Genomic DNA, 20,893 nt, shown 5'->3' with positions numbered 1-20,893 from the left:
CAATTCAAATATCACATGTGGAAGTTGATTTTGTAAAAGGACCAATAAATACTCTATATACAAAGAATCAGAATTTTCTCTCAAATATTTCATGGTTCAGGCTTTGTAGGGTTAAATAATAAATATGTATGGTCATCAAGGAATGTGAAGATAATGTGTCATAGTTCCGCTTGCCCTGAAACACACATGGACAGTTCTACTTCAGTGAGATAGCATTTTATTAAGCAAATAATGACACGTTCACTGATTAATATACATTCAGGTCACCGATACAATACAATGATGGAGAAGTGCAGTCATGTCATCAGACATCAATGACATCCTGTTGCACTAGCCCAGGGGCCTCGCTGATGTCATCCATTTGGCAACAAGCTACTTTATTTTACTCTGATTTACTGTATAAATTAGTGCCTTGAAATCTTTGGTCATTTAGGACAGTTTGTTCAACCTGACATCTGAAGTAACTTTCTGTTTTGATACCTATGTTCAATATCTCACAAGACACATGTTTTGCTGCTTCATTTGAAACAGTGACGCAATTTAAATGTACACACTTTTGTGCAACTGGATAACACATTTCTCCATCAAAGCCTTGCAATCAAACTGCTATAAAGTCCCTGTGGTGACCTACAGGAGTCACATGGGGTGGGTACAGGTAAACACTTTAATACTGCATTTTGGCATCATGAAAGTCCATACAACACATTTCATTCTTTGAATGAGCTATAAGGCGCTGAGATGACTGCATTGGGATAAACTGTCCGCTTTGCACTTTCTTTAAGGCTATCCTCAGTTTTCACACTCAAGGCTCTATTTCCGTGTGCGAGGTGCAGTCTAATTTTTGCACACTCATGCAGCTGGCCCACTTAAAACAAATATATATATTTTGTGCCGTGGTGGGTGTGAACATTGTCAACTTTATGATTTTAAGACTATAATTAAGTGAATAATAATAATAAATGTTCAATTAATTCATTTCTACATTGATTCAAAGGGTTTCATGCATGTCATTGTCATACTGTGATGAATGAAATATGATGATATCCACCACATATATGTCCATGGAATACACAGCTATGATCAAATTAATCAAAATCACATTATTTATATGAGCCAATCGTTAGATGTGGTTCCAGCAGGCATAAAGTTCAGTGAACTTTCAGTCACCAAATCGTCAATTGTGAACCAGAACACCCACCATGATGCAGAGCGGTCTGCCAAATTTCCAAACAGGCAAAATGAATCTTGCACCAGCATGAAAATCAAGATGAGCTCGAGCGCAGCTGCACCATCTACGAATAAAGAGCCCTCAGTGTCAAGACAGTTCCTGGCAACATAACAATATTAAGCAGCAAAGGGTGTGAATATGTTGGAGATGTAAAAATTTGGGATGTTTGAACCGTTTTTTTTTCTTCAGTATTAGTATTTACTCTTTGAGTACTCACCGATACCAAGTACACAATACCGCTAGCACTCTTTTTGATATATAACATTTCATTGAACGCAATTATTTTAAAAAATTAGAACAAAGGCCTTTCTTTTGGAAGCAGATGGTGATTTGCCAATGTACAAACTGCCATAGTAAGTATACTTGATATCAGATTTTTGCCTTATTGTATATAGAATTGGTGGCTGGTATCGGCAACCTCCACCTGTACTGATTCCTTAAAATAAGGCTAGTATCAGCACCGATGCTGTTACCTGGTATCGGTAGTTGCCCATCCCGAGTAAAAATATGCAATAGTTTGAGTTAAAAAGTCAGAACCCTGTGAAAAATATCAGATGTATTAATCAGCTTCTTCATTTTTTTTTTTTACTTCATTTTTTAAAATATATGTTTAGTGCTCTTTATAAATATTACTGCTTTCTGTATTGGTGAAACATGAGACAAACCTTGTAGAAAACATCAGTTCTAATAACATTGATTCTCTGAACAAATGAACACAGACTTCACTGGTCATGGAAATTAACACCAACATGTCTTTTTTTTTTTTTTTTTTTTTTCAGAACAACATTAAATCACACGTGAGGCAAAGCAGCAGCAGACTGGTAGGGTGGGTGCAGACATACGCCCTACACCAAGTGTCCATGAGCAAGTCACAGAATTAAGCACTCGGAAAAAAGTATACAATTGTGGCTTTCAGCGTATAGAGTCATTCCATGAAAAATCCCCCAGTGGGTTGAACCAAGCAGATTTGGATTTGAATGAAACTTGGTGTACTTGTTGATAGTGATGACACAAGACCAAATCTCAAAGTTTAGGTCAATTGGAGCAGGGGTTTGGGAACTACGGCCAATCAAATTGAGATGTTTTTGGCAAAAAGGGGCGTGGCCCCCTTCCTTTGAACCCTTATATCTCAGGAACTATTGGGCAAATCTTTGCAAAAGATGTATTGTTGGAAAACAAATTCATCAAGGATTCAAAATCTGCAACTATTTAGAAGATTGGTGCATATTTTAACTTCACCACTTGACCTATAATCCGACCTTGGAATTGACCTTGTGGATCATGTGACCTTAACAAAATTTTTCATGAAATGTAATCTCTTGCATGATCTCTAAAACATAAAAGTTTCAGAGATGTTTTTTGATTGTTTTGTTTTGTTTTGTTTAGCAGCAATAAGGAGTTAAATAATCCATACCCTCAGATATTCATGACAGTCAGTATATCGATGAAGTGACTACAAGTGGGGGGTTGTGGTCGTGAAGCCTGGTCTTAATGTAATCCATTGGGTGTGAATGGCGACATCCTGTCGAGACTGATAACAGCGTCGCAGTCCTCCAAGTCACACACGGAGTCGGTGGCGTTGTCATTGTTGACGGTAAGCTGTGAAATCCTGTCAAAAGTGTCCTCGCTTTCCACGACATTTGGGATCATGTTGACGTAAGCGTTGGCGATCTCCTTGTGGATCATGGTGTCTTGGTTGTAGGACACCAGCTCGTTGCTGATGTTGACGGTTTCCACGGGCGTGTTGGAGCAGAAGTACTGACAGCCCAACAAGCTGGCGAAGGCTTTCCTGAACTCGGCGTTGAAAGCGTAAATGATGGGGTTCAAAGACGAGTTGGTCCAGCCGAACCACACGAACACGTCGAAGGTGGTCTCGCTGACGCAAGGCAAGCCGGCGTCCTGGTCTGTGGGCGGCTTGTCACAGAAGGGAACCATGCAGTTGAGGACGAAAAAGGGCAACCAGCAACACACAAAGACACCCATAATCACCGAGAGAGTTTTGAACACTTTGGTTTCCCGCTTGATGGAGGTCTTTAAAGTGTTGTGGTGTTGGCACTCGAGTCTGTTCGTCCTGCAATTTTGCGCGTGTTCCGCAGCTCTCTCAAGAGAAGCTATTCTCCTAATTTGAATTTGGGCAATCCGGTATATTCGAGTGTAAGTCACAATCATAATTGCCACAGGGATGTAGAAACTAATCAAAGACGAGGAGATGGCGTATTCTCGGCTCAGGCTGGAGTCACAGTTCTCTTCCATCTGGCGACCCACAGAGGCGTTGCTTGTCCCGGCCACGTTGTCCCCGCTGGCTTTGTGCCAGTTGAGCTGGACCGGTATGAATGAAATGAGCACCGACAACGTCCAAGTGATGCTAATCATGACGAACGCAACTCTCTGAGTCATTTTCCTCTCGTAGCGAAAGGGACTGGAGATGGCCCAGTATCTGTCCACGCTGATGATGCAAAGGTTGAGGATGGAGGCGGTGGAGCACATGATGTCAAAAGCCACCCAGATGTTACAGAAAGTGCCAAACGGCCAGTATCCCGCCACCTCCGCCACAGCCTTCCACGGCATCACCAGCACAGCCACGAACAGATCCGACAGAGCCAAGGACACTATAAAGATGTTGGTCACTTTTGTCCGCAGGTGGCGTGAGCGCAGCACCGCGGAGCACACCAAAATGTTCCCCAACAGGGTCCACAGGATGAGGAGGAAGAGCAAACATCCGGTCACGGCGCGCAAAACCACGCCGTCCCTCTCGCCGTCGCCCGTCGCTTCCGACTCGGTGCCGTTCCGCATGACCTCCCTGAGCGGCACCGGCGCGAGGTCGGTCCCCTGCACCGACGACAGATACTTGGCTGGGGTCTCCATGCGCCTGTTCAAGTGGAGCGGCGGCGCGCAGCCTCACGCGAAAGGACGGCCGCGTTCATTCCCACCGCGGTCTCACCGCATCGTGGGAGCGGGTTCGAAGTGAGCGCCAGGTGCGCGGATGAGCGGCTGGAACTCGGCACGCATGTTGCGGCGTCGCCGGAGCCGGTGCTCTCAACCACCCACCAACCCACCCACTCACTCTCAGCGTGAGAGCGCAAGGAGGGATTCCCACAGTCAGTGCAGCCAACTAAAAGCTGTCAGGTGCATCACGCCTCTTTTGGGCGTTTAGTATATGCGCACTGCGTTAAGAAAGGGGTGTGAGGAGGAATCTTGCAACACTTTTGTTTCGCGTAAAAGGTATTTGGGCGCAATAAAGGTTGGGAAACAACACGATTAGAGCTGTGGAGAGCTGTCCATGGTGTCGAATTTGATATTGCGCTTCTGCGTAATAATTTTAATGCACACCATGAATGTCTGGAAAGACGCTATTTAGTTGGAGGGTGTGTAGTCATTTCTACAGCACTCTCGCTGTGTATGATATTGAAAATTTGAATACTTGGAAGATTGTCTATAAGGGACGTAAATGAACATTTGTTGTGGAAAGTAGCCTACATGTGCTCCATCAGGGCATTATAATCAGTCGTTAAGATGGAGTTAGAATATAAATAGAATTAATAATATTCATCCATCCATCCATCCATTTTCTTAACCGTTTATTCCTTATTCCTCATAAGGGTCGCGGGGGGTGCTGGAGCCTATCTCAGCTGGCTCTGGGCAGTAGGCGGGGGACACCCTGGACTGGTTGCCAGCCAATCGCAATTAATAATATTAAGCGTTTTTATTCTTCAATTCCATATTTTCCTTCAGTCTGAAGGTGCAACCCTCATTAATACAAACCACAGCTCTCCACTATATATATATATATATATATATATATATATATATATATATATATATATATATATATATATATATATATATATATATATATATATATATATATATATGTATATATATGTATATATATGTATGTATATATATATATATATATATATATATATATATATATATATATATATTAGGGGTGTTAAAAAATCGATTCGGCGATATATCGCGATAATACATTGCGCTATTCTCGAATCGATTCAATAATCGGCAGAATCGATTTTTTTTTTTTTTTTTTTTTTTTTAGGATTCACACCTTGAGCATGGAAGAAAGTTATATGAACGGAACATTAAGCCTTAATATTTTATTTTAATGCTGTTCAAACATGAAACAGATTACAACCTCTATAAGACTGAAATTTCAGATAAATAAATAATACATTTTCATATAAATCTTACACTCTACAAGCTTACTGATTAGTATTTTCTAAATTTGAATGAAAAAAAATCGCAACAATCGACTTATAAATTCGTATCGGGATTAATCGGTATCGAATCGAATCGTGACCTGTGAATCGTGATACGAATCGAATCGTCAGGTACTAGGCAATTCACACCCCTAATATATATATATATATATATATATATATATATATATATATATATATATATATATATATATATATGGTGGGGGGGTGCGTGTGTGTGTATAGTGGAGAGCTGTACCAATTTGAGAACTATAATTCAATCTCAGCCAAGAAGGCACTCTCCAAATTATTTTGTAGGAAATGTTTCCAAAAGTTAGCTGACCTTGATGTACTTTCAAACAACTTGGAGGAGGGAGGTGTGACCATGCATGCATGGCTCGAGGAGCAATCAATTACTTTTTGGCCAATACACTGAAACACAGAGCTCTTTCTTTCACAGTGTGCCTCTCTCACTGGTTCATTAAATCCTGGATGCAATCATGCAAGTTTCTAAAAAATACGTCTTTTTTTTTAAGCCTAATAATATTCTCCCTCAAATTATTCAAATTTTTAATGAGATGTGTAAAAAAAAAATTATTTGCAGGGCCGCGCAAAGGGTGCCGAGGCGAGGTCCTTGGGCATCCACCTGGGGTGAGCGATAACCACATCACACACTTCATTCATACCGCCGTCAACGGTGTGCATTTGAGGAAAATTCAATAAAGATTCACCATGAACTGCAAAGGAAGGAATCCCACAGTCAGTCCACCTCACTTACTACTGTCAGGAGCACCACTCTTCCTTTGTATGAAGCATTACGCATTGCGTTAAAAAGGTCTGTGAGGAAGACTGCAACATTTCCTGGGTTTTCTGAAAGAAAGAAAAAAAAAACACTTCATGTCGTAGACAGAGACTTATTTTTACCTGTGAAGAGTGTTTAACCCCTCCAGCATGTATCAACATCACCGCACAACCCTGCAGTGACAGGAGAGATTGTAGTGCAGGAGTGCAAAAGGTAATAACAGAAGTAAACAATAATAAAAATGGGGCAGATACACTTGGCAATGACAAGAACAATCAGGAATAGAGCACACATCAGTGATTGCCAAACATGAATGTGCCATGTGAGAGTATCAGGTGTGCTGCAGGAAATGATCCCATTACATTTAGTTGGTATAAATGTGTTATTTATTCACTGCAAATAATATACTGCATCTGCCAGAAACAATAGGCAGAACAATTAAATGCTCTCATATGACGGCAGAAGGTTCAATTAAACGATTGGGCTCAGATTACGCAACAAGTCAATTTGCGAGTAAATTGAAACGAGATCATCATCATTTCAGTATCAGTCATTCTAGAATTGGAGGATATTCTGCCCCCACCCCGCTTCATATTTCAAACTAGGCATAAAATACAAAAATGTGAATTAGCCAACAGTTGTCCTGCAGTAAACGTGATCCCTAAATATTGTCCAAAAATACCCAATAACATTTGAGTACACCAACTAAAATGTCTTTTTCATCTTGTCCCTCTTGATGACCAACTCAAATGAACGCAGTTCTGTAACTTGTGGGGTGCCCCAGGGATCAATTCTGAGGCCAGTACTTTTTCTCCTGTATCTGAATGATATTACAACTATTTCAAAATTGTTAAAATGTATTTTGTTTGCAGACGACACCACTTTATTTTATGCCGGGGAAAAAATATATAATGTATTACAAGTAACAGTGAAAGAGTTTAACTTAAATTATGAAGTGGTTCAACGCCAACAGACTGTCTATAAATATTAGTAAACCAGATTTCTGATTTTCAGTTGTAGAAATATATATGTTGAAGCAACACTGACTGTGCAAGGTATAGAAATAGAAAAGACAAATGAAAGAAAGTTTCTAGGTATTATTAATGACTAACATTTAACATGGAAAGGGCATATAATAGAACATGGATATTTAAGATATCCCAAACTGTAGCAGTTTTACACAAGGTTAAAGAATCATTGCACAAAAATTCTTTGTTATTGTTATATAATTCTTTGATTGTTCCGTACATGACCTATTGCAACAGATATTTTTTTTCCAAACCTAAATAAAGAACAAAACAAAAAGAACGATGTATTTCAACTCAAGGTGTCAGTTTGTGGAACAATCTGGATAATAAAACTAAATCATCAGTCTATATGTATTTTTAAAAAATGTATAAAAGCACAAGGTCATGCTGTAGAATCATTTTGTTGAATTTTTACCTTGAAAGCATCTGGACTGCTTACTGTCATTTAGTTTGCATTATTAGAATGTTTTGTGTATGTGTTGATCAGGGGCAGATATAAGTTTCACTACTTTCTTTCACTTTTCATTTCTTTTTTAAAGAATAAAATTTAAAAAAATTGAATTGAATTGAAGTTTTAATAAAATTTCTCTTAGTATGAGTTTGTCTTCCCAAATTGTTTGAAAATGTTGTCTTACTACAAACAAAATAGTATTGATGCTCTGAAGTTTTGTCTCAACATAAAAAATGAAATAAAAATGTTTTCACGATCAAGAGGAAGAGAAAAAATGGTGAGCTACATGAGTCAGCAGAAATCACATAATCAGGCGAGTACTCTGACCATGCATAGAGCAAATATAAGTGTGTGTGTCATTCAAACATAGTTCCTCATGAACAGAAAAAAAAAACAATATCAAAGTTTGTCTTTATTATACTTGTTCTTAACCAAATGTAATGGAGTAGTCACAGGAATGTACTCTAAGCAAAAACTCTAACATTAGCATTGATTTGCAACTTTGTTACTGTATTTAAATAACGATGGGACTGCACCCCCCACAACACACACACACACACACACACACACACGCAAAACTCAGCCTTGACATTTTGACTTAGACCTGCCCACCCGCCGTCAATAGTTTAACTCAGGCTTCCCTAATCCCGGTCCTCGAAGGCCGGAGTCATGCAGTTTTTAGATGTTTCCGTACTCCAACACACCTGATTCCTATAATCAGTTCATCAGCAAGCTTTAAGGATCCTGATCTTTAGATACAGGTGAGTAGTAGGATAGAAACAACTAAAACCTGGAGGACTCCAGCCCTCGAGGGGCAGGATTGGGGAACCCTGCTGTAAATGGATTAATAGGCTGCTTCCTCTAAATTGTGGGCCGGTCTCTTAGGGTAAAATGGAGGAAAATAATACCCCAATTAAATAGCAACGCACCGGCCCCCAAAGACGCCAGCCCACCAGCCATTTGCCCTGAATGCGAGATGGCCAGTCCAGCCCAAAATTAATGCTGAAACTAAGTTATTATTCAAATGAAATATAACTTTAATTGGTAGGATTTATTCTGTAATATCTTTGAAATATTTATTTATTTTAGGGGTCTGATTATCTTTATCATGGTTGTGCAAAAAAAAAAGCTACATTTATGACATGACGAGAAAAATATATGAAAAAAATTGTTTATGGTTGCGCTTGTCAAATACGATTCTATATTTTTCCCCTTCAAAAAAAGAAAAAGTTATTAAATAAGGAATCCATGCATAAATTTTCCAAAACGTGTTTCCGTTTTGTTTGTTTTTAATGTTTTAAGTTGGTGCTTACATGTTCCACAAATTTTGGATTGACCTGCATATACAGTATTTGTGACATTTGTTTTTGTTGTGAGACCTTTTTCCATTGTAAAGTTGTCTACTTTGTATGTAGCTTGGTCCCATAAAGGTTGGGAAACAAAACACAAGATGAGACCAGTATAGAACTGTCCATGGTGTTGATTTGACATCATGCTTACTTGTGCCACACAGAAAAACCTCATATCCATGGGGTGGGAAAGTTTCAGTTTAATGCTTAGTGTCTGGATTGAGGCCAAACAGGAAAAACTAGGTCTTTTTTGTTGTTGTTTGTTTTTACTTGCGCCACACCTGCAGGTTGAGTCACATTCACACTCCTAGTGGACAAGCAATGACGTCCTGCGTCGTATGTGTGCGTCTGCGCCAAGGCAACAGCCAAGTTACCGGCTTGCTTTGGCCACGTCACTGCTATTTTTAGAGCCGTCTGCGTGCCTGTCAAATCGGTCTGACACTACGTCAAAATAATCCCCCGGACACCCAATGCCAAATTCTCTGGAGTAACCTAATCTCGGACGTCATGTCAAGAGGCAGTGCGACACACATTTTAGTCAAACATCTTCAGACGTAAGTAAAGATGTGAATGATAGAGGTTGTGAATGGAATTAAAAAGTCACAGCGATACAAAATGTTAAAACCAGTTGTTTTCGTTCTCAATTAGGGTTACATTACTATTTCAATTAGTTATTGTTTTTAGATTTTCTTTCCATTTTTATTGTAAGATCACCAATACCATTCAGCTTTGGCATTGGGGAAAGAAGGCATTGTTAAAAATAATAATGAAAAAAAAAATCCAATATCGGCACTAAAAAATACTGCATTGAAAAAAAAATGATAAAATGTTTTTGTATTGGTCTAATAGTACTTGTTTCGTGTTTTTGTTTATTTTCTACAATGCCCAATTGTATTTTTAATGGCAACAACTTATACAGCAGTGTTCGGTTCCGTCGTGATCCGCATCTGCTTCCAAAGGCACGATTGCATGCAGCACTACAGTATTTAGGTGGACAAATACGAACGGCAACTAACAATCGTGAATAAGTGGCGACATCGTGTGGTGCTTTTGTTTACTATAAAGCGACCGGAGAAATACAGTCCCCTCCAAATGTTTTGGAATGGCAAGGTCAGTTTCTTTCTTTTTTGTTGTTGTCCTGCATTATTTGGATTTCAGATATTTTGATATTCACTATACAGAACAACAACAACAACAACAACAAAAAGGAATTAATTGACCATGCCTTTCCCGTACTTTTGGAGGGGACTTAAGTCTGTGAGTCTGAGTCAACAACACAAACAACAAATTCGAGAACCTTTATAAACAAAAACTATTTTTTTTTTGTCACTACTGTACAAACAATTTCATTTGAGCACCAGTCCATGTGATTTTCACAAAAAAAATCATGTCTCAGTCAATGTTGGAATCATGATTTTGATTATAAATATATACAGAGATGATATGCAAGCAATATTTTCACTGAAAAAAAAAAAGTTTGCTGTTGGCACTTACTGAGATGACAGTGGTTAGCACCTGAGTGAGAATTTTTTCCGGACATTAATTATTCTATTATACGTACTGTACATCACAAAGGTGTGTTGTGTTACTCCGCAAATTCCTGTCTAGATATCCTTGAGCAAGGCACTGAACCCCCATCAGTTTAGGAATTAATACATTTTTATCAACATGCCGTCTTTAGAAAACAATAACTAACAAGGATTTTGTTACATTTCACCTGACAATAGTCAACATATGTCCACCTCATCAGAAAATGAATTCCATGTTTCCAGTTTGGTGAGTGTTATACATTGCACCGCTGATTATGATACATTGGGATACAACTACACATCTCCACTCAAACCAAAACGCAAAACAATCCTATGCTGCAACATTTTGAGAATTGTAGTTTGATACATAAATATTATCCCAGCCAAGAAGGCACTAAAATTTTGCTGGAAGCATTTCATTTGCCTCGGAAACATACTTACTCAGATACTAAATGGTGTCAAAAGTTTTGGAACACCCAGCACATGGTACTGAGCTGAGATTTGACCTTTGCACCACAAAACTATACGGAACTTCTACCATAAATGAGAACATCATCCATAAATAATATGCACATTTGAAATGCATATCAACTGCAGGTCAAAGTGTGCACATTTACATATAAAATAGTGCGATGAGACAATTTTTTGGTATGTTGACGAGAACACAATCAGGTGCACATAGTATGTGGCAATATAACAAAACAAGCCTTTTTGTAAATTCTTTAAAAGTGTTTAAAAACTGCACATTATGCAAAGACACAGGTTAATATGTTGGAATTGTTCGTCCTTAGGGATATACCGTATGTTTTGACTTTGCAGTTTGATGAATATGTGAGCCATGTTGGGAAACACTCAAGGGTGAGCAGTGGCAAGTATTATTGTACATTGTGTAACTTCCGCTTCTTGGTCAGACTCGGCGGAAGACTTCAAAAAGAGAAGCGACCGAGTGCATGCGGTAGAAAAGGTTTAAAGGAACCGCAAAATTGAGAGTTGTAGTCCATATGCTGAAACCGAAGGCCTCCTGTTCCAACCCATTCTCGTACTGCGGACGACAGCCAAAGGCGGGGAGGATCCACAGCTGAAAAAAAACAACACACATTTCTTTAGTATCTAGCCCTATATGCCATACAAAACACCTTTACCCCCCCAAAAAATTCCCTTTTTTCCAATTTTAGTTCAGGAGATGGAAGATCTATAGTTTGCCAGTGAGCTGGAAAACAAAGAAACCCTTTCAGTGAGATACAGCTCAACATAGGGAATTTGATATCGTGGCCCTGTCAGATAGCATCAAACTTCACCATAAGCATACTGACTCATCTATTCTTCTAGAGCTTCATTCACATTGTAGTACAAAAATGTCACTTCACACTTAATATCGACCAACTGTGCTTACAGTGGAGATATTTCTCACCATTTGGCAGAGCTAGCTGGTTTCCTTGATATGATATTTTTGAATATTAGCTTGTTGGCAAATTCACTTTTTTTTTAAACCTCTGCTATTTGCTGGTGTGTGCTCAGGCAAAAGCAATAAAAGTATTGCTTTGGCGCAATCTTGTGGTATCTTGATGTCAATGAACTATGCTGAAGTAAGTTGAGGAATTGTATTTAGACAACATACCATCAGGGGAAAAAAATGTTTACTGGTGAAAGTAACTGAAATTAGAGGTAGGCTACATTTTTTTCAGGGCTGATACCGATACTGATGATTAGATACTCAAGGATAAAATATTTCATCAAGATATTTGGAGCGGAAATTCAATTTTAGTTAACGGGAAAACATTTGTTTGAAAACAGTTTTAAAAAAACATTTCAACTTTATTGAAATGTCTTTATATGTATGTTAATGGAACTACTTTTCGTATTTATATCTTAAACTAAGCCACTTTATTTTTTCATTTTTATTTTTACTTATTGTATTTTTGTATTTTATTGACTCCTTTTCTAGTTTTTATAGTTGGTTTTACTAGACTTTATGTGTATGATAGTGCATTAATCTCAATGTGCAGCACTTTGGAAACGTTTATAAAAAGTGCGATAGAAAGTAGATTGGATTGAATAAAATGCAAACAAAAAGTTCAGGGAGCGCCAAGGGTCATCAGCGTGTCATAAAATGCAAAAGCAAAATGTAAGAAAATTAAAAGCTACCTAAGTTTCTACAGTAAATAAACATTTGCAAAATTTCAAAATCACTGAAGTGTGAAAATTTAAAATAGATAGATAGATAGATAGATAGATAGATAAATAATTCCATTGAGACCAGTTAACACAATTTTAAATTGACATCTTATCGGCTGTCACATTTATTTTCTTTTTTTTTTTTTTTCTTTTTTCTTTTTTTTAATGAAAGGCTGATGCCGATATTCGTCAAAATGCCAAATATTAGCGCCAATAATGTGCGTGGCCAATTATCAGCCCATCCCTAACTGAAATATGCCGGCAGGTCTGAAGTGCTTACCGAGATGTTGCACATAATCAGGAAGACAGCGATATTCTTCAGGATTTGCCTCTTGATATTTGGAGCGGTGACCACTTGGTTTCCAAAAGGCTTTGGCACTTCGGATAATTTGTACATCTGTCCGCTCTCTTCCTGCTCGTTCTCCTTGGCGACACAAGCCCTGTCCGGTGTGTCGTAGGCTCGGTTGAAGATGCCATTGTAAGGTGGGGCCAAAGAGGAAGTCACTGAGTAGATTTCAGGCGCAGCTACTAATTCGGGGTCACCGCGCCCGGCGTCATCCTGCCGGCGGTAGAGGGATTCTACAATGAAAAGGTTCTGGATGCACTTCTCTAATACAACAAGCAGAGAATAGACCAAATTGGTCCAGCGATAAGGGGGACTGCTGTTGGCCCCCAGCACGGCTACTACGCTACACCAGGACATAAACCAGGAGCCGATAGACGATCCAAAAAGCAGCTCTGTGTCCAGCTGCCTTGAGGGGTTCTTTGAGGTGTCTGGTGCCATGTGGTCTGCTCGGTAAATGAGCAAACCTGAAGCACAGGCAGAGCACATAAACACCAGCATGATGATGCCATAGATGTAGAACATGGAAATGGCCGACCGTCGCATTTGAACGGAACCCTCCATGTGCGTTATATAAACCACCAGAATCCCGACGGTGCTGGCGAGGGCAACTAGACCCAGAATGGGGCCCAGGGTCAAACCTTGGGTTTTGGTGGCGAGCCGTTTTTGACTTGAAGAAAGGTCAATGGTCCTTCCAATGTTCTTCCACATGACAAAGAGCATGGCGGAGACAAAAATGTGGTATTCAATGTTGAAGGGATAGAGATAGTAGAGGCTGCTGGAGAACATGGAGCAAGTGCTGGTGGTGCAGTTACAGTGAGGCTCGGTGTGAACTGAAAAGTCAAACACATACAAAATGGTTTCAGGATGACTACACAGTGGTATAATACACATCGTATAATAATTAACAAAATCATCTTTACTTACTCACTAAAAATGGGTTTTGCTAATACAAAAAGTCATGTAAGCATGGAACAATACTGCGATTGCAACAGTACAAATTACAGAGAGATTATATTCAAGTAGAATTTCAAAGCTATTCGGCATGTTGCTGCAGTTTCCTTGGCAAAATAAAAAAATTTCAGTCCAGCATGTAGGCTATGTTTATGGATGTTACATGAATCAACGTTGTTTGTTGAGAATATGTCATGACTGAGTTAACACATACTTATCACTTCAAAAGATCAGTCTTTTACCAACTGTGTGTTGATGCTACCATAACATTTCTACCTCAGCACAGCCAGACATAATTATATTTCTTTCTATTTCTCTTCATTACAATAGAAAGCTTATTTAAGACATTAATTTTGACGACAGCACAGTTCAGAATTGTGCTTGATTTTAATATTATAAGAGAGAAGACGACGTTTTTTTACGACATGAATGTAACCTAAAGTGCCACTTTGACTATGTTTACATGCAGTCAATATTCGGATTAAGGTCAAAATTCTGGTTTCTGAAACATTCGGGGTAACTCCTTCACATGCGCGAGTTACTCCCGCATACATATCCCAATCTAAGCCAATATCACAGCTTTGTGCAGTGAATAAAAGACACAATATATTCATGTGATTCATCGGGATTTAACAATAATGGCAACATCGTGATATTGCGATATTAAAACTGCCACAATATCATCATGTCACGATATTAAAAGCAGCACATCTGTTAAAAAAGTCAGGTTGATTTCCATTTGTGCGGTTCTAGCGCCCTCGGGTGGTTAGTTTTTTAGTTCAGTTTAATTTGCAAAAGGCATGTTTTGGTCTTTTGATGTTTAAAATCCAACTCAACTCAATGTGTGCATGCATTAGCAAGTAAGTGCCTCAATATTAAGTGTTATTAGAGATTGTAGGTTGTTTATATGCATTGTTATGTACAAAACCACTATTGTGCTTTCTTTTTAGTATGAGCTCATTTTTTACAATATTTTTTTATCGCCAACCTACCTACAATATCGTGATAATTATCGTATCGTGATAATATCATATAGTGATGTTTGGATATCGTTACATCACTAGTCATTCACCACATTAATAAAGTAGTCGATTTCCTCCTCACTTCAAAGCGATATTGTCATCATAGAGGAAGAAAATAAGAATAATGTGAAAACGCCGAACAGAATCAATGTATTCAAGTTAGGCTCATTTTTTGAGTGGCAAGTTGCAATATAAGATGGCTGCTGCACATACAGAACACAAGCCAAAATTCCGTTCAAGTTTTTTTTTTCTTTTTTTTTTTTCCTTTTGGGTTTTTGTGTATTACCATGGCCTTTCAAAATATATGGGCGATATTCAGGTTTTGAAAGGGTTATTGACTGCAAGTAAACTTAGTCACTGACATTCCATGATTATTCCTCCCACAATGTTAGTTGTTCCACCCAAGCTTTAACCTACCTTTGCCTTAACTTTAACACTACCCTGGTTGTACCTCTGCCCTCTTAAAAGATCCGCTTCACAAACTGAGCCATGTATCCCCACCTACCTCAAACCCCCTCCCCCCGAGGGTCAACCCTACAGCCCTGCACCCTTTAATTAAAAAGGGAACCGTCAGGGTGCAGCCTTCCTGACAGTCAGCCGGATATGAGGAGGAGTACCTAAACCCTACAACCCCTCGGCTTAGATGTATCAGTTACTGTAATTGCAGCGCCCTTGGGAGTAAGCAGCCTGGAATAAAGCCGTGTGAGGTCAAGCGGTGGGATTGCCAAGGAGGGTGGCCGTGGCCGAAGTGTGTCGGAAAAGCCTGGGGAAAGGAAACCTAATCAAGAGACTTTGGACACGAAAAAGACCTGCCAGGCTAGCGAGCTCACCTGCCTTCCCCTCTGTAACCCTTCTCTCTTTCCTTTTTTCTTACATCCACTGAGGCATACTCTCAATTGAACTATTGTACTGTTCATCCATTTAGAAGCCAACAATCAACCCGTACCTATAGTGAGGTTTCCATAGCCCAGGGCGGAGAGCCTTCTTTTATGGTTGTTCAAGAAGTGCTCGGCTTCTGACATCACACCATTGGACCAGAGGAGGAGGTTGGTAAAGACTGCATGGATGACACCAAACCTGAAAAAAAGGTTCATGTCAAATTGATGCATTGTATGTTAAGATGGTTTTGGTTTAGATCAATCCACATACCTCTCTAATGTTTCAAAACTCTTGATGACATCCTTGATGTGAAACCAGAGAAAGTGCACCTAATCAGACAACAATATAATGCTATTTCAGATGAAAAACTAACAAAATATTATCAAAACGACTCAAATCATTCAATCATCAAACAAACAATGCGCTGGTTAGAGTAACTCAGAGGCAAAACTTACCTGTGCTATGGTGTGACTTGCATGGATGACAGGATAGACCCCGAGAATAGCCGACACACAAGACTGATATCCAACATAATATCCAATTCGGAACACGTCCATAATCATTGAGAGGAATGCAAGAAGAGTCAAACCACCTATGGGGAAATCAGAAGTGAAGGGAGTTTCTCATGCATCTGCAGTCAGTATGTACATCCAAACTTTCAATAAGACAGCACAAAGTTCATATCAATATGTGCATATTGATAGTAGATCACTAATATTGGAATTACAAATTGTGAGGAAAGAGTATTTTATGGTGACAATTGGCGACTCAATTAATATGTTACGTGAAGTAAACCGAGAGCTTCATTGAAAAAAACAGCACAATTTGAGCTAAACTTCATCACATACACAAACAGTTTAAAAAAAAAAAGAAGTTCCTTGACACCATTAGAAGTATGATTTAACAGTGTGTTTATTAATAGTGTTGTTCCGATACAGATACTGCATTAACAGTGGTATCGGTGACTACATGCCGATACCATTAATTCCAAAGCTAATATAGGATTTTGGATGCAGCATCTGTATTGCTCGTGCATGACATTCACTGATAGGTGAAATGCTCACTGCATGCCAAACTAAGAAATCCTATTGGCCCTTGAATGCTCTGAACCAATGGCAGGACAGCTTTTCATGTTGAGGGAAAAAAAATAATCCTTAGGTATCGGTATGGTATCCGTATCGGCCGATACTGCAAAGCTGGATATCGGAATCGGTATCGGCGGCCAAAAAACCGGTATCGGAACAACACTACTTATTACTGTAGTATATAGTGAGGGTGAAATGCAATGCATTATATCAATAATAATTTATAATATACTCAACAAAAATATAAACACAACACTTTTGTTTTACTCAACATAATTTCTCTCAAATATTGTTCACAAACCAGTCTAAATCTGTGATAGTGAACACTTTGCCTTTGCCGAGATAAGCCATCCCACCTCACAGGTGTGCCATATCAAGATGCTGATTAGGCACCATGATTAGTGCACAGGTGTGCCTTAGACTGCCCACAATAAAAGGTCACTCTGAAAGGTGGGGTGGGGGTCTCGAAACCCAGAAAACGAGTCAGTACTGGTTATTGTCACCTTTTATTGTGGGCAGTCTAGGCACACCTGTGCACTAATCATGGTGTCTAATCAGCATCTTGATATGGTACACCTTTGAGGTGGGATATGTTATCTCGGCAAAGGAGAAGTGTTCACTATCACAGGTTCAGACTGGCTTGTGAATAATATTTGAGAGAAATTGTGATATTGTTTATGTGGAAGAAGTTTTAGATATTTGAGTTTATCTCATTAAAAAATGGGAGCAAAAACAAAAGTGTTGCGTTTATATTTTTGTTGAGTGTATTTTGCTTTACTCAAGATAAAATATCAATAGCTTTCAGGATGAGAGATCATTTCTACCAGTGATGACGAGTAAAGTACAAAAGTATCTTTTTGAGCAGTTATTATTTTTATTTGTATGCCATTTGATTACAGTACAGTACTCTTTCTACTCCTGATTTCAACAAAGTTTGTTACTTTTTTCAACCTCCACAGATAACACTTTTTTTTTTTTTAATTATTATTATTATTTTTTTAAGACAAAAGTAGCACAGTAATTGGAGAGTGGTTAAGACAACCACAGATGAAATCTTGATTGACTAAGATCTTCTTGGGGTCTTATAAGGTAGAAAAGAAACAGGGACCGTAACGACAAGGAGGAATGTCAACCGGGAGCATTAACGACTTTAAGAAAAATTGTTTGATGTTGTTTGCTACACGAATGAATAATGGTGAATGTGTTGTGCCAGCCTAAAAAAATAACAGAAAAAAAACTCATTAATTTAGTTGTACACTGATAACCGACAACATCACACAATTCTCTAGAACAAGGCAATGGCTGGAGGACATCTTGCTTCTCCAAATACGTTATTGTCGTTAATGCCACTTAATTAACTTTCCTCCATGTCACTGTTGTCCCTGTTTTTCTCCCATGTAAATCCCCAACACCTCAATTAATCAAGATATTAACCCCACTTGACTATTTTGACAAAGGAGTTCAAATGTGTTCAGATGTAGGGAGTAAAAGAAGATATTTAAGGAGCTTCCAGATACCTGATGAAGACCAGTCCCTTCATTCAAGTATCCAGTGTCAGCATATCTTGTTGCAAAACTCACCTCTGATCCAGCATGTGGTGGCATGGACGTCCTTCTCGGTGCGCGTCTTCTTGTGTCTGCTCCGCACCAGCATGTACCACAGCATCCAGATGAGCTGGAGGATCATGAGGCAGGTGACGAAGGACAACAGGTGGTCTTCCTTGACAGAAGGGCTGTGGTGGGCCAGGGCCAGCATGAGCGCCGCTCCAATCAGCAGCACATTGGTACCATATTGTCCACTCAGGATCTCTGCGTTCTTCCTGGGGTAATCTTCAGCCAAATTTAGCTTCAGCTTGGTCCAAATCTTGTTTTCGTTCTCCGAGCTGGAGGACGACGACGAGCTGTTGCAGTATTTGTTCAGACACATTACATCCAAGCTGTTATGCTCTACCATTGTGGGAGACATGGCTTATAAAGTGTGGGGAAACGTGGAGTCAACGCAAGGGGGTCTGGGGGCTACCAGGTGCAGTCTTGTAATGTGACAGACTTTGTTACAATAATTAAGTAGAACTTGGTATTTATATTTCTGGTAACTTTCACTTTTACTCGACTATATTTCCTAAGTAAAATATGTACTTTTACTCTGATACAATCTTCATAACTCATTACCACAAAATCACAAATCCTGTTTTAGGTAACGCAGAATACTAACTATCCAGTAAGACATACAATGGGCTACAAAGTGATGGAATTTAAGATAGAAGCACCTCCTGCCTGAGCTGCTGTTCACACATTTCCAGCAGCAGATGATGACCTATAATCGCAGTTTGAGCTTGTTTAAGGCATATGGGTCAAGTGAAGGCCAGGCTAACGTACACTAGCTAACTTCGCTCATTAACCTGCAGCAGATCTTTAACTCTAATTTACTAATTTTTAACTTTTACATTCACTTCCAATAGTACATTTAATATCAGAAAATTACTTTTGAGATGTAAGTACAACAAATGTTAGCTGTTAATATTTTTACTCAAAGATGACCTTATTCTACCAGCTATAGTACGTTTTACTCAAGCATCGCTTACAGGTACTTTATATAAGACTCCAAAAATGCTCGTTCAGCGGCCACTTTCATTGGCCATCTTACAAAAGCCAATTAAGTATCTCCTCTCGTGTAACGGGGGCATGTCATTCATTTAAAAAAACAAAATAATAAAAAATAAATACAAAAAATAAATTTAAAAAAGGATTTAAAACTTATAGCCTTTGTCAAACCCTGATAAATAATTATCCCCAATGTAAAAGTTCGCGTGTCCACGTCCAGCTTTTCATTGCATCTGTCCCTCCGAGTGTGCTGCACTGTTCCTTCCCATTTGGTGATCAGCAGATGTTAAACGGGGCCTTTATAACGAGGTGAAGAACAAGTAAGAGTTCCAAAAGAGCAACAAAATGCTAAGACGTCGTCCAGCTCCTGTTGCACGCGAGCCTGTGATGGTCATGGTGGTCGACCGCAAGGCTTCAAGTTAAGGGGCGTGGGGGGTTGAGGGGGAGATAGGGATCATATGGACAGATTCACAGTATCACGTACGAGTGGATGTCCGAGGGGAAACGGTGTTTGACGTCAGCGGGGTGGGGTTAAATTTGCCTAACAATAGAAGGGTTGCAATTGAGAAGGGATTAATGGGGTGTGTAGTTTCGTGGGATGTTTATATCCCTTTTAATAAATCCTTGTACATCATTTGTTCCTTTTCTGGAAATACGAGACGTGATTTTCAAATAATTTAATATACACCGATAAGTCAACTTTGCCGGTTTTTCAATAAATAATAGTAGTGACCACGCGTGTGATCTCGTTTCCAAGTAGCTCACCCCAGGTGACTCGATTTAATCATTAACAATAACCATCAAGAGATGGGGAGGAACTACATTCTATTATTGTCTTTAACTATATGAGCCACTGATTGTCTGAACATGATGACATTTTCAAATGATTAGATTAGCTCGTTTGTATTCAAGCGTTCAAGTCCATCTTAGAGTAGCATAAAGACTGCAATACCGCATTAAAAAAAAAAAAAAAAAAGGTTAGGTGTTAGGTTTAAAGCACAAGTGGCTGGTGAAATAAATGGTCGGGGGTGTGCGCTTAGCCCAGTTTCAAGCTGACAACACAATCTGTAGGCCTTACCTAATGATATCCTCCTGGCACATGACACTGGAGACTATATGCCGCTTCTCAAAGTGAACAACGTAGAGTACTGTCTTGTGAAATCACTAATTCCAGTCTTCCTAAGAACATACTTGAGAATGTTCTTCTGACTGCAAGTACAACAACAGAAAT

General features: G+C 39.1%; 2 protein-coding genes across 5 annotated transcripts; both read right to left on the bottom strand.

The window, feature by feature from the left end:
* Positions 1-200: 200 nt before the first annotated feature.
* drd5a (dopamine receptor D5a) lies at positions 201-4,396 on the bottom strand. Its single transcript, XM_077530506.1, has one exon. The coding sequence runs from the start codon at positions 4,091-4,093 to the stop codon at positions 2,717-2,719; it is 1,377 nt and encodes a 458-aa protein (XP_077386632.1). The 5' UTR covers positions 4,094-4,396; the 3' UTR covers positions 201-2,716.
* Positions 4,397-10,397: 6,001 nt separating this feature from the next.
* On the bottom strand, positions 10,398-20,850 carry otop1 (otopetrin 1). 4 transcript variants are annotated; one of them, XM_077530421.1, is made up of 7 exons: positions 20,741-20,850; positions 18,643-18,944; positions 16,433-16,569; positions 16,248-16,306; positions 16,045-16,175; positions 13,060-13,955; positions 10,398-11,682 (listed from the first exon to the last, which is right to left on the bottom strand). In XM_077530421.1, exons 1-7 carry the CDS (start codon positions 20,761-20,763, stop codon positions 11,512-11,514), a joined length of 1,719 nt encoding a protein of 572 aa, XP_077386547.1. In that variant the 5' UTR covers positions 20,764-20,850; the 3' UTR covers positions 10,398-11,511. The 4 variants fall into 4 exon arrangements, with proteins under 4 accessions (XP_077386547.1, XP_077386546.1, XP_077386545.1 ...); XM_077530420.1 differs by having other exon boundaries at positions 18,643-18,962; positions 20,741-20,833; XM_077530419.1 differs by lacking the exon at positions 20,741-20,850 and having other exon boundaries at positions 16,248-16,279; positions 18,643-20,619.
* Between the last annotated feature and the right edge of the window lie 43 nt (positions 20,851-20,893).

Source organism: Festucalex cinctus, chromosome 8, assembly GCF_051991245.1.
Source record: "Festucalex cinctus isolate MCC-2025b chromosome 8, RoL_Fcin_1.0, whole genome shotgun sequence".
Lineage (NCBI taxonomy): Eukaryota > Metazoa > Chordata > Actinopteri > Syngnathiformes > Syngnathidae > Festucalex > Festucalex cinctus.
Note: the sequence above shows the minus strand (reverse complement) of the source record. Positions and strands in the feature narration are given on the sequence as shown.